Genomic DNA, 13,355 nt, shown 5'->3' on the forward strand with positions numbered 1-13,355 from the left:
GGTCAAGGACTGAGCAGGGCTGTGATCCTTGCTGGAAGCCAGGGGGAAGCAAAGGTTTCTGCCTTTTCTGTCTCCTCTCTGGCTCAGGACAGGTCCCTTTATCTGCAGCTCTCCCTCAGTGGTCATGCTTCCTCTGACCACAGCTGAGAGACATCTCAGCTTTGTTCATATGCCCGCTGAGGTAAAATGGACCATCCTCAAGGTTCTTACCCTAGTCACATCTGCCAAGTTCCTTTGGCCACATATAGTCACATGGTCACCTGTTCTGGGCGTCAGGAAGGAGGAGGTACCTCTGGAGGCGTGTTTCCTGATATCATGGAGCTTTGCTCTTAGTGACTGTCCCCAGTTTGTGTGGTGGCTTTCACCTGTCCATACCCCTCGCTCTCCTTCCAAGTACCTGTGGAAACTGGCAGGAAGGACAGTTCTTACTCTAACACGCAGGGGCTTATGTGTGTCACAGTCCTGTCACACACACACACACACACACACACACACACACACACACACTGCAAACAGAAGCCCCGACAGAGGAGCCTGCCATCAGCGGTCTTCTTCAGATGTGTGGTCAGGATGCTGCAGCATCAGGCAAACTCATCAAAACTTGTTCTAACCAGCCTGCTTTGTGTGTACAACAAGAGGCTGTGTATGGAATGCCATTCCAGAAGCTCCTGTTCATTCTGGAACCTCCAGGCGGCCCTCCCTGCTTCCATCTGCAGGAATGACGCTAGCAGTTTTTGCTGCCTGTATTGTCTTCAGAGGCCATCGTGTTGGGGGAAAGGATCTGCTCTAGGCTCCCGTGACTGTCTTAGGGCTGAGCTGCAGTTTGCCGTGCATAAGCTGGAGAAAGTGGTACCCATTTTCTAATTGCTCTCTACACGCACACGTGTGTGTACTATGTGCATGTGTGTGGCATATGTATATTTGGTATATGCATCTGTGTGATATTTGCATCTGTGTATTGTGATAAATACATGTGTGTAACATGGATAGTGCTGTGTGCATCTGTTCAGGTGTGATATATGCAAATGTGTGCACTTGTATGTGTATGTGCAGGTTCTCTCTCCAGTGCATGTGCACATGGATGGCAGAAGACATATATGTGTGTCTTCCACTCTCCACTGTATGTTGTTTGAGGTAAGATCTCCTGCAGCTGGAGCTCACCATTCTGAAAAGAATTGTGGGCTAGAGAGCCCCCAGGGTCCAGCTGTTCCTCCCCTGGCCACCACAGCTGGCTTTAGGCCCGGGGGAGCCGAACTCAGGTCCTCATCCTGGGAAGCGAGCACTTTACCTCCTGAGCCATCCCCAAGCCCCCCCCCCGCCCCCCCCCCACCTTTTGAGGTAAGGTCTTTTTCCAGCTCAGGATGGGCCTGGAATTGTGTATTGCAGTCTGGTCTTAAATCGTGGCAGTGTTCCTGCCTCAGCCTTCTGGGATGTCGAGTATAAGGTATAAGGCATACCTGGCCTTGAGATCCTTTTCTCTAAGAGAAAAAATACATTTCCTGCTTAAGTCATTTTTCAGCCACCAGGAAGTGTTCTCATGGAGCTATATCCCAGAACAGCATTACACAAGGTGTGATTGTTTCATTTTTAGTGATTTGGGGGAATAGTCAAATGTGTCTGTGTAGTTTCACATTTTCTACCATTTCTAAGCCTGCAACTCAGTGGCCTTAAGCGCATTCACAAAGTTCCCGACTGACACAATTCTGTCTTCTGGGGAGCGGAGTGAGTGCTCACTTGTTGTAGTCTTGACATTGTTATGAGTGTAAGCCTCACTCCCCATGCCAGGCTCAGGGCTCAGTCACCCCAAGATGGGTTTCAGCTCTCCAGCGTGGTCCATCACATCAGCTTTCTGCCTTACAGCTGTCTGGCCTCTTCCCAATGGGACACAGAGACCCAGCCCAATCGGCTCCTCCGCTGACCTGTGCCCTGCCTAGATTACACAGACGTGCCACGATGGCTACTCTCAGCCGCAGCATAACCCCCTGAGAGCTGCGTCTGCTTGCTCTACACTGCCACTTGGAAAACCCTTGAGAATCCTCCACAGTGAGGGCACTCACCCCCAGGCCACTCTTCCTGTCACTGGTGCCCTTTTCCCCCACTCACTGGTTCAGAATGGCGTCATTGCCCTGGAGTCACAATTCCCCACCTCCACTTTTCTCTGGGCTAGCCTTGAACTTGTGGCTATCCTGCTGTCTTACAGACATGTGCCACCATGCCTGGCTTCTGGGGTCTTTGATGAGAGCTACTTCTGTTTCTCTCCCACATCTTGTTGCATTGTATTTCTCCCCCACCAGACCTACTGAGCAGAGCCCACACCCCGCCTCAGTGGAGCTCTGAGCGCCAGGGTCTCTTGGTCAGAATAAACAGGACACAGGTCAATGAGAGTCATGGAGCATCTGCCGTTGTCTACAAGCTCCTCTTGAAAGTGACAAAGGTTGCTGGGAGAGTGCTTGAATCTTAGGCTGTCCTCCAGAAGTGCGCCCCATAATTGTGTGTATGACCCTGGTGGTGCTGCCATGGTATAGCAGACAAGGCGCACACACCCACACCCATACCACCCCAAAACACATACACACACACCACCCCCAAACACATACACACACACCACCCCAAAACACACACACACACACACACACACACACCATCCCAAAACACATATACACACATGCACACACTCACCACCCTTAAACGCATACACATGTGCGCATGCACGCGCGCGAGCACACACACACACGAATACCTACATGCATTCCACACTGCTGTTTAAATGACCAAAACACTATTTTCCTCCAGGAGCTGAAAAAACTTCCAAATATTTGGCTTTCATGTGCCGTCTTGCTTCCCAGGATGGCAGCAAGCAGGCCTGTTGGCTCATGTCATCTTGGCGTTTGTTGGAGAGGCGGCAGACAGCCCTGTGGAACAGAAAGGGAGTTGGCACAGTGGCTGCTAACACTGAGGGAGCTGGCTCAGCAAAGCCCATTTGGTTCACTTAATCCTGCTGAGAACCTGGCAATGAGAGAGGCGAGAGTGCCGGGATCCACTCCCCCACAGCAGCCAGCCTGGGTAGAAATAACCCAAGAAAGCAGCTTACAAGAACTCTGCCATTCACGGCAGCTTGTCTGCTGGTGTGCCAGCGGCTGGCGGCCAGATCCTCGGGGACCCGTGAAAGCTCACCTCAGCCCCGCATCAAGGGCACCACTGTGACTCCTCAGTGTGACAGGTGAGAATACTGAGGCTGTGGAAGGCAAGTGTGGTAGACTGACTGCCGACTCCTAACCCCCGAGACTGCCAAATGCTGCCTCACTTCTAAGGAAGAGACCTGTGTTGCTCTTCTCCTCAGCGTGACAGGGCACCTGACAGCAGCAACTTGAGGAAGGGCATATTTTGGTCATAGTTTGGGTACAGTCCATTAGAGCAGGGACTGTATAGCAGGAGGAGTTTGAGGCCACACTGGGCCCACAGGCAGAGACATAAATGCTGTGCTCAACTCGGCTTCTCCTATTTATCCAGCCTAGGACCCTAATCCCACTGCAGTGAGAATTTTGTAATTTTGGTTTAAAAAACAAACACAGAAGTGTTATGGGAATGTGTTTTTGTTTTGATCCCAGGTGTGGGGATAAGAGGCTGCTTCACAGTAGCTATGATTTGCCTCGTGCTTTAGCAGGGGTGTGGTTTTGCAGGCTGCAGATAGTTTCTGCAAGTGTGTGATGTTGGGAATGCTGGGAAGTTTTCAGAGGCTATATAAATGCTAGGGCCCTGAGAGGCAGAATTGCTGTTGTTAGCTGGTTGGTGCTTGGGTGCTGTTTGGTTGCTGTTTGTCATTTAGTCATTCACAAAGACAAAACAAGAAGAAATCAGATATCCTGATGTCAAAGATCAAACTGTCCTTCGAGAAACTCAACGCCCCTAATCAGCAGGAAGTAGTCTAACTATTACTTTGACTCCTTTTCCCTCTATCCATTTTTCTCTCCTATCTAGGGGCTAAATAAGGGTGGAGAAGGGTAAAAGAGAGAAATGGGAACCCACAAAGTAGCGCCAGCTACAACCCACAGTCAGGAAGGGTCAGTTAATCCAATCTAGAAACACCCTCACTGACAGGCCCAGAGGTTTGTTTCCATGGTGATCCTAATCCCATCAAGTTGACATTGAGCATCACAAGGTCCTCCAGGATCCTGAGGCAGGAGATTACCTGGCATATCTAGGTGGGCCAGCTGCTACAGTTTAGATATGGACTGTCCCCCACAGTCCCATTACAGGTTTGGAGTCAGACATAGTGACACAGGCTCTATGCTCCCAGCATTCAGAACACTGAGGCAGGAGGATTGAACATTCCAGACCAACCTGGGTTGAAACTGATGTCTCATATCCAGATCATGTCTCAAAGCAAATTTGAGTCTACAGTCGAAGGTACTGTTGACAACTGCCAAGACCTTTAAGGTGTGGACCCTAGGGAGGGCCTAGGCTGGTCTTCTGGTCACTGGAGAGGGTGGAGGCGAGACACTGAAAAGGATCTTGGGCTCTTATTTCTCTCTCTCTCTTTCTTACTTCATAGCCATGTAGTGAACCATTTGCTCTGCCTTGCAATTCCTGCCATGGGGTCCAAGTTTTATTTCTGCCGCTGTGATAAAACACCTTGAGAGAAAAAAAGCAACTTGGGGGAGAAAAAATTTATTTTAGTTCATAGTGTGGTCATAGTGCATCACAACAGAGACATCAAAGGTGGCAGGAACGTACAACAGCTACTCACATGGCATCAGCAGCCAAGAGCAGAGAGAGGTGAGCACATGCTCACTGCGCAGTTCACTTGCCCCCCTCTTACGCAATCCAGGACCCAGACCCAGGGAATGGTGCCGCCCACGGTGGACATGGCTTCCCGTGCCAATTGATGCAATCAAAACGATACCTATCTAAACAGCCCCTTTTTGAGACTCTCGTGCTAGTGATTCTAGAGTGTGTTGAGTTTATATTAAAACTAGGGGCTAGGGAGATGGCTTGGCTGGTAAATTAGAAACTTGTTCAATCCCCAAGACTCACATGATGGAAGGCAAGATCTGACTCCCACAAGTTGTCCTCTGACCTTCACGTGTAGTCAAACCCTCTACAAATAAATAGGTGTACTAAAAAGGATGATTAATTTGTTTTAATTAAAAGTAACCATTCTGGGAACACCGTGTGTGCAGCACACACGCAAAGCAATAGAGCCAGGAGCTCATGGGCAAAGACATCCAAAACTGGGCTGGAGGAAACCGTCCTATTTTCTTTTAGATTTATTTTTCTTTTCTGTGTATGAGCGTTTTGCCTGTGTATTCCTAAGTACACTGTGTGCTTGCCAGGTGCACATGGCGGTCAGAGGAGGGCATCAGAGCCTCTGGAGCTGGAGTTACAGATGGTTGTGAGCTGCCATGTGGGTGCTGGGACTTGAACCCAGTCCCTCTGCAAGAGCAGCCAGTGCTCTTAACCACTGAGCTATCTCTCCAGCCCCCCAACCTTTGTCTTTATAAAGTAATTATCAGACTCATTCTGCTGAGGTAAGAGAAATGTCCTTGTAAGAGAGTATCACATGCACACATCGGAGGGGACAGGTGCAGATGGACGCAGAGTGCAGCAGTGAGGACACAAGCCACAGAACACTTGGCACCAGCAGAAGCTGGAGGAGTGGGATGGGATTCTTCCGAGCCTTCTAAGGGGGCGTGGCCTAGCACACCTTGATGAGTGGGGAGGAGGCAGTGATATGGATCCTGGACTCCTGGCTGCCAGAACCGTGAGCTAACTTCAGTTTTTAGTCACCAAGACGCTTGTTACAGCAACTGTAGAAAACACAGAAAGGGACTCCCCCAAGACCGCCCAGCTAGTCTGGAGTAAATATGGTGTTGGGTTGTGTATATAGTAAATGTTCAATAAATGCCAGCTGTCATCATCATCGTGATCATCATCGCCATCATCATTATTGTTGCAAAGCCTATACTTGAGGAGGCTGTTTCTCAGATGAAATGTCACAATGGCTATGAACTTGGATGCCACTGGGGTGGAGCGGGGCTTGGTGATTCAGTTTGGGAAGGTGCTGTTAACGGAGGGTGCGGCTGGCTCAGGAAAATGAAGAAACTTTGCAGGTGAACACCCTCTCTGAGTCAATACCAGTTCCCCAAATTACCACTGCCAGGTCCAGCTGGTTTCACCAAATATGCGGAGTACAGTGGCCCAGCAGCCCAAAATGGTGAAGGGGCCTCCCTGGGAGTTTTAAAACGTGAATCTTCAGCCTTCCCCCCCCCCCCATAGCTCCTCCTTCACCTCCTCTTCCTCTTCTTCTTTGAGCCAGGGTCTATGTAGACCTGGATGTCCTATGTAAACCAGACTGGCCTCGAACCCACAGAGATCCACCTGCCTCTGCCTCCCATGTGCTGGGATTAAAGATGTACAGCACATCACCCGGGCCCTGCGCAATACCTGGCCCCCTTTCATTGGTGAACAAGTGTCAGTGATGAGGGAGAGGGTACCTGCTGCTCAAAAGAGGGGCCTCAGAGACTAAAGGGGTAAGAAAGGTGTCTGCATGGTTGAAGGCAGTCCGGCATGAAAACTGAGGCTCATGGAAGGAAAAGGGGCCTCCTCTTGGAACTTCAGGCATGAGAGGCATCTTAGGTTTGGGGTTGAAGCAACAAGAGGAACTTGCTCAAATCAACAGACCAACGACAGCAATGAGAGCGCTGGGAATGGGCTACACACACCTTCTGGGAGGTCAGAGGCAAGAATAAGTCCCCTGGACTAGACGGACTGGAGGCTAACCCTCAGCTTCCATTCAGACAGACACCCACAGGGCCAGCAGCCACAGCCACAGAACTCAGAGGGTTCAGAACTCCTCTGAGAGGATCCAGCCAGCGTCATCTCCATGGCCAACAACACACCCCAGTCGTGGCTTCTGAATACAGCGCAGCACAGAAGGGAACCAGGGCCCTCTGGAGAAATGACTGAGTTCAGGACCAGGGCGGGATGGGATATTAAGGCTGGAATATTTTGTGCTAGAGAGTGAGGAGTTCTTAATCCATAGCGGGGTCTTGCTGGGCAGAGGCCAGCTTGGAGGGGCTGTCACAGACCACACCCGGGACAGAGCAGTGTCATGCCTGCACTATGGCAGTGTTGGCGACTTCTTGGAAAGGAAAGGAACAGCATGGAGCCAAGTGGAAGGGGCCTTGCCTTCCTCGAATGACGAGATGAAGATCTGAGCCCTTCACAGTGGCGCACACCTGTAGTTCCAGCGCTCAGAAGGCAGAAGCAGGCAGATCTCTGTGGGTCTGAGGTCAGTCTGATCTACATAGTGAGACCGTGTCCGAAAGAGAAAACAAAAAGCCAACAACCTCAATATGGGACTATTGAAATGACAGGTGTCACCTGCAGCATCCAAGGCGACACAGCATGCTGCTGCTGTGTTGTGAGACACAGAACCCATGGTCTGAATGGAGGACATCAGACGAGCCTGCTTTAAAAGTATCGGTCACGGGGGTCCGGGAAAGGCTGAGGAATGTTCCACACTGACGGACACCAAGAAACAGGACAACTGTACTACATGAAACTCATGATCCTGGACTTGGGACCCCAGACACAAAAGGCAAATTGAGACCGCTGAGTGGCATTCGTTCCCTGCTGGTGGTAACCCATCATTTGTGGAACATCTTTGGAGACAATGAGCATTAAAATATACAGGATGATTTCAGTGAACTTATTTGTAGGGGGCTTGCAACATTTCTGAGAATTTAAGATTGTGGTGTTCTGGGGTTTTGTTTGTTTAAACTGTGTAGTACTTGAGAGGCTGACACAAGATTTTCTTGGAGTTTGAAGCCAGCCTGGGCTACATAGTTAGTTCTAGGCCAGCTTGGCTATATAGTAATAACCGTTTCAAAAATAAAATAAAATAAATAAAGATAAGCTGAGCTTGGTGGCCTACACTTTTAACCCCAGCACTTGAGAGGCAGAGGAAAGTGGATCTCTGTGGCCTCTGGTCTGTAGAATGAGTTTCAGGATAGCCAAGGCTATTATACAAAGAAACTCTGTCTAAAAAAATAAATTAAAAAAAAAAAAGGAAAAGGAAGGAAAGATGAAAAGAAAAGACAGAAATTATTTTTGTGTGGCTTATGTAATTTTTAAAATACCATAATTTAGTAACCAATATGTAAACTATGATTTTTTTTTTAAACCTACAAAATCTAGGTTTTAGACTTGTTTTGTGGGATAAGAGAAATTAGCAGCCCAAGGACAAAAACTGTTCGGGGGACAAAAACTGTTCGGGTGAATAGCATAATAGTGTTCTTTAGATGGATTGTGTGACCCTCAACTTTCCAGTCTTGGCCCAACTCCTCAGCACACCACACACAACCCATGGCACCCCCTTGCCAGCCTTCACCATCAAGTGCTGTGGGAAGAGTCAACTCAAGGGCAAGCACTTTCAAATGAGTTGGGTGGACGAGCAGGACAATGGATGGAGGGAGAGAGAGATGGATGTGTAGATGGATGTATGTAGGGAGAGAAGGATGGAGGGGTAAAAAATGGGTGGATGGAGGAACTTTCAAACCCCCCTAGAAAGCCATACAGAGGCTCTATCTCAGGACATGAAGTCATTATCTTGAAGATCAGCTTTCTTGTGTCACACATGGTTTCAGAATGGCCTGGCTCTGATGAGCAGGTTGAGAAACCAGGATGTCCTCTGATGCCAGAGGCCTCGGGCAGGCTGTGATCTCTGTGGAATTGATGGAGGTGGGTGGGCCCTGGGGGTGCTGTTGTAGCTTTAGGAAGATTGCATCTTGGGATGCTGGAGGCGGCGAGGCTGGGCGGGGTGGGAACAAGCTTCAATTGCTTGGCCTCCTATCAGTAGATCTCACTTGCCTGGGCCTGTCACACTTCAACAAGAGATAATGATGGTCCTGTCTCCCCCTCCCCCCCGACTTGCTGGTTCTGCCAGGGTTATGCCTGTAGTTTGGATCAATCTCTCTGCCATCTGTCCCCTCAAAGGGCAAATTAAAATCATTTAACAAGGTTTAGCACATGTTTTCTGGCGCTAGGCATTTCTCACCGTCCTGACCGCGAACTACTAATTCTCCGTCACTCCGCAGCCCCTGCAGGCCTTCCCGGTCTCAGCGCAGCTCTTCTCCTGTCGTCTCCTCACAAGGCTCGGGCTCCTTGCACACAGCAGTATCCCCCTTAACTTAAGGCTTTGCTCAAGGACTTCCACCCCCACAGCTCTCAACTCCGTGTCACTCCCCTCTGTCCATCCCAGAGATGGACATCTAGGGACAGGATCCCTAGCCCAGACTGGCCTCCTGCTGAGTACGTATCCAGGGGCGATCTCTGGCTTGCACTAGGTGCCAGGGATACAGGCGCACACCACCACATCCGGGTTTACGAGGTGCTGGGGTGCACCCCAGGGCCAGCTGAGCGACCCTCTCTCTCAACCTGCTTTATTCTCTTCACTCGCAAACCAGGGTCTGAAGCTGTGTGTCTGTGTGTTGCGCTGCGTGGAATCCCGGCTAGACCGTGGGCTCCAGGGCAGGGACTTGGCTGCACGTCGCTTTCTCCTGGGGGCCCAGCACAGTGCCCGGCCGCGCAGGGGAGGGCTCCTGACTATTCAGCGTGGGCGGAGCACCGGGCTCTCCACGGCGGAGAATCTGGGGTACGCTGAGCTCTGGGTTTTAGGGCACAGCAGCTAGGCTGCAACGTGGCTGAGCTGATTCCGGGTGCAGGCTGTGGGAGGCGCGAACGCGGGGCCTTTGGAGGGCCCCGGACTGGGAGACGGACAAGGCCCCGCCAGGGTTTGGACTGTAAGCGGTTCGGCACCAGAGCCACACCAGCCCCGACCGCAGGTTAGGGGTGGAGGTGGCCGGGGACTGACAGGCCCTTTACCTGGGCGAGGTTCACCTGGTACGTCCGCCTCCCGCGCTTCCGCTAAGCCCCGCCCCCAGGCCAATGGCGCGGCGGCGGCGGGAGAGGCGGGCTACCATTGGTCGGGAGGGCGCGGCGGTGGATGCCTATTGGTAGAGCCGCTGAGGGGCGGGGCCAAGTGTTCTATGGCCCCGGCCTGCGGGCGGCGCTCGGCGCTCGCTGCGAGGCGCGGGCGGAAGTGGCGACGCTGGCGTCCCAGGAGGCGGCGGGCGGCGACAGCCCGGGCGCGGACGCCCTCGGCGCGGGCTGGGGCATCACCAAGGGCCTCGACCCCGAAATGGCGCTGCTGGCCGAGCACCTGCTCAAGCCGCTGCCCGCAGACCGGCAGATCGAGACCGGGCCCTTCCTGGAGGCGGTGGCCCACCTGCCGCCCTTCTTCGGTGAGTCCCGGGCGCCGCCAGCCCTCCCTACCTGCCCAGATCCCTCTGCCCCCTCCCCTTCCCTCACATGCATCCCAGCCTCCACTCTCTGTCACCCACTGCACCCAAACGTCGCTTACTATTGCACTGTGAGCATGATGCACCGGCCCCCAGCGCCGCCGAACGCCTTCATCCCCGGCTTCGTTTTCCCTCCGTTTCAGAATGGTTCTCATCCACCCCCCTACCCCGCGCCTTAGAACGTAAGCCCTCCCTTCTCCAGCCTCTCCCCACTCCAGATCAAAGACCGCCCCCACCTCCAGGGACTTGACGATGGAGCTGCAAAACTCCAGGGCCCTTTTTAGAGGAAGTCATGAAAAGATTTTCCTCCATCTCCAGAAGGGGTCGGGAGAAGGGGGCAGGATGGTGGGGTTGCTGGCCGCGGCAGTGGGCTTAGCTCGAACCCCTCCCTCACTTTGTGTTGGAAAAAAGAAAGTCCTGTCTTCCGACCGTCAAGTTGAAGAAGCTCCTAAGAGCACTGGAATGAGTCCCCAAGCCAGTTTCAGACCCTCGCTCTCCTCCCCTCCCCCAGCCCGGGCCTTGTTGGAAAGTGGAAGGAAAACCAATGCCGCCTGCCTTGCCCTTTGCCTTGCAGTTCACAACGGGTGCTACCTGAGCCTCGCTTTCTTCTTTGTGGGGACACTCCCAGAGCCCTACCCTGCCAGCTCACTAGGTGACACCGGCCCCTATTTGAAACCCACGCTTGGACAGAGCCTTGAGGCCGCCTTAGCCTGAGGAGGTCTGGGACTCACACAGCTGTTGGGACAGTAGTTCCCACGGGGAGGGGAGGGTGTGGCCATGTAGATCTACACCAGTTTTCCTCTTGAGCCTCGGAGTCCCCATCTGTGAAACGGAGGCGCTAGTCCAGGCTGGTTCTGGGTCTACCATGTGCAGAGCAGGTGTTGGCTGTGGAGGGGAGTTATGTGTGAAGATTTTGAATCTAATTCTGGGCCCTTCCCTCAGATGTCCAATCGACATTAACCCTAACCCTGAATGCACTTGTGTGTGTGAGGCTCCGTCCTGGAGTGGCAACCTGAGAGCAGGGTCTCAGGCCTCCTCGGCTGGTGCCGTGCCCCAGGCGCGCTGTCAGCCCTTGGTGTGCGTAAGACCCGCTTTTCATCTTCATCTCAGCTGGAGATAAGAGTGCCCCTCCTGAGGTTGCTGCTGGCTTTAGCTTTAATTTTTATGACAGCATTACGTTTTTTTTTTTAATATTTTTATTTATTTGTGTTTGCATGCCAGGGGCTGGAGAACAGTTTTCAGAAATCGGTTCTTACTTTGCACCATATAGACTCTGGGAATCAGGTCACAGGGCTTCATGGTGAGCTTCTTTACCTGCTGAGCCAACTCACCAGCCCTGACAACACTGTGTTTTGTGTGTTTGTGTTGGTTTCCCCCTTGGCTAAACTATCCTGGGTTCAAAATCTCCTGGAGCCAGTGGTTCTCAGGTGAGGGCAGTTTTGTTCCTAGGGGTGTCCTCTGGTGTGTGGGGATGGTTTTGTTCTTTGTGGCTGAAGCGGTGGTGTTGGGCGCTCTCTGGGTAGTCGTAAACACCCCTCAAACACAGGGCAGCACAAAGAATGCCGAAGCCCCATCAGGGGTCCCACAGTAGTGATGACATGCTTCCCAGGGCTCACCAAGGTAGCATTTCAGCTCTGCACTTGGGGTCAACCCTTGTGGGTATGAGTGTCTGGCTGGTTTGTGAGGAGATGGGAGGAGGCAGCGGGAGCCGGCACAGAGGAGTTTCCCTGCCTCCCTGCGCCTGGTCAAAGGACCCTTGTCCTTGCAGCCATGCTGGGCTCTGGGGTGTCACAGCTGTGGACAGAAGCACCATTTAGACAGAAGCTTCAGTGGGGTTGGCCTATGGAGGGTTAACTGGCACAGGTCATTCCAGAGCCACCTACTGTTCATCAAAGAGGGTGATTCTTGGCACTCCTATAAAAGAAAACACTGGAATGTGCTGTCCTGGGTGGAGCTTTCTCCTGTGCCCCCCCCCCCCCCGGCCACGGAGACCCACTGTCAGCTCTTAAGGTGGTCTAGATCTTTGAGGTGTCCTCAATCACTTGGCTGAGCTGGGCATGGTGTATGTGGCTCTGAACTGCAGTGACGGCCACAAGGAATCTGAAAGCCATTGTGGGAACAGGTTCTTAAATCAGAGCAAAACCAAATGATGACCGCCATTTATTGAGCACGTACTAGGCACCAAGAATCTAATATAGGTTAGTTCATTTAGTTATTTCATAGATATTTGTTTTGAAACCAGGGTTCTGTAGCTCAGGCTGGTCTTGAATTTGCTTTGTAGCATGAGCTGGCCACATTGTCTGAGCTGCTGGGGTTGTAGGCATGCACCACCATGCTTGGCTTCAGAAACCTATTGTTTCAGGTTTGTTTGTTCATTTGTTTTTGCTTGTTTGCTTGTGCTTCCTTCCTTCCTTCCTTTCTGCCTCACTGAGGTAAGATTTCACTCTGGCCTGGAACTTACTATGCAGCCCAGGCTGGTATTAAACACAACTCTCCTGCCTCAGCTTCCAAACTGCTGAGATCACAGTTGTGAGCCAGACTCTTGGCATCTCACAACCCTTTTGAAGTAGAATTTTCAAAGAGAAGCCCTCTGCTGTCACTTCAGAATATTTTTCTTCTAGACTGGCCTTTTTATATCTATTTCCATCTAACACCATGGGGGGCTGTCTTCCTATGTTGCTTATCATGTTCTTTTTCTTTTTTTTCTTTTCTTTTCTTTTCTTTTTCTTTTTTTTTTTTTTTGAGACAGGGTTTCTCTGTGTAGCCTTGGCTGTCCTAGCCTTGCTTTGTAGACCAGGCTGGCCTCAAACTCACAGAGATCCACCTGCCTCTGCCTCCCCGAGTGCTGGGATTGCAGGCGTGTGCCACTGCACCCTTCTTCCCTTGTCATATTCTATGGCTTTAGGATTGCACTGCTTGAAAGTGGCCGTAATTTGGCACTCCCTCCTGCTGGACACCCACATGGCTTCGGGCTTGTCACTGTGGTAGACAGCA

General features: G+C 51.8%; 1 protein-coding gene and 1 long non-coding RNA gene across 2 annotated transcripts in view; one reads left to right on the top strand and one right to left on the bottom strand.

Annotated features, from left to right (window-relative positions):
- LOC132653709 (uncharacterized) lies at nucleotides 1-10,482 on the bottom strand. Its single transcript, XR_009591515.1, has 3 exons — nucleotides 10,424-10,482; nucleotides 2,745-2,912; nucleotides 1-406 (listed from the first exon to the last, which is right to left on the bottom strand). It is a non-coding gene; the product is annotated as an uncharacterized LOC132653709 (long non-coding RNA).
- Gltp (glycolipid transfer protein) overlaps nucleotides 10,082-13,355 on the top strand; it is a 19,500-nt gene continuing 16,226 nt past the window's right edge. Inside the window, exon 1 of the mRNA XM_021634762.2 lies at nucleotides 10,082-10,304. Coding sequence (XP_021490437.1) covers nucleotides 10,202-10,304 — 103 coding nt within the window. The 5' untranslated portion in view covers nucleotides 10,082-10,201. The remainder of the gene's footprint in view (nucleotides 10,305-13,355) is intronic.

This window comes from Meriones unguiculatus, chromosome 4, assembly GCF_030254825.1.
Source record: "Meriones unguiculatus strain TT.TT164.6M chromosome 4, Bangor_MerUng_6.1, whole genome shotgun sequence".
In the NCBI taxonomy this organism is placed as follows: domain Eukaryota; kingdom Metazoa; phylum Chordata; class Mammalia; order Rodentia; family Muridae; genus Meriones; species Meriones unguiculatus.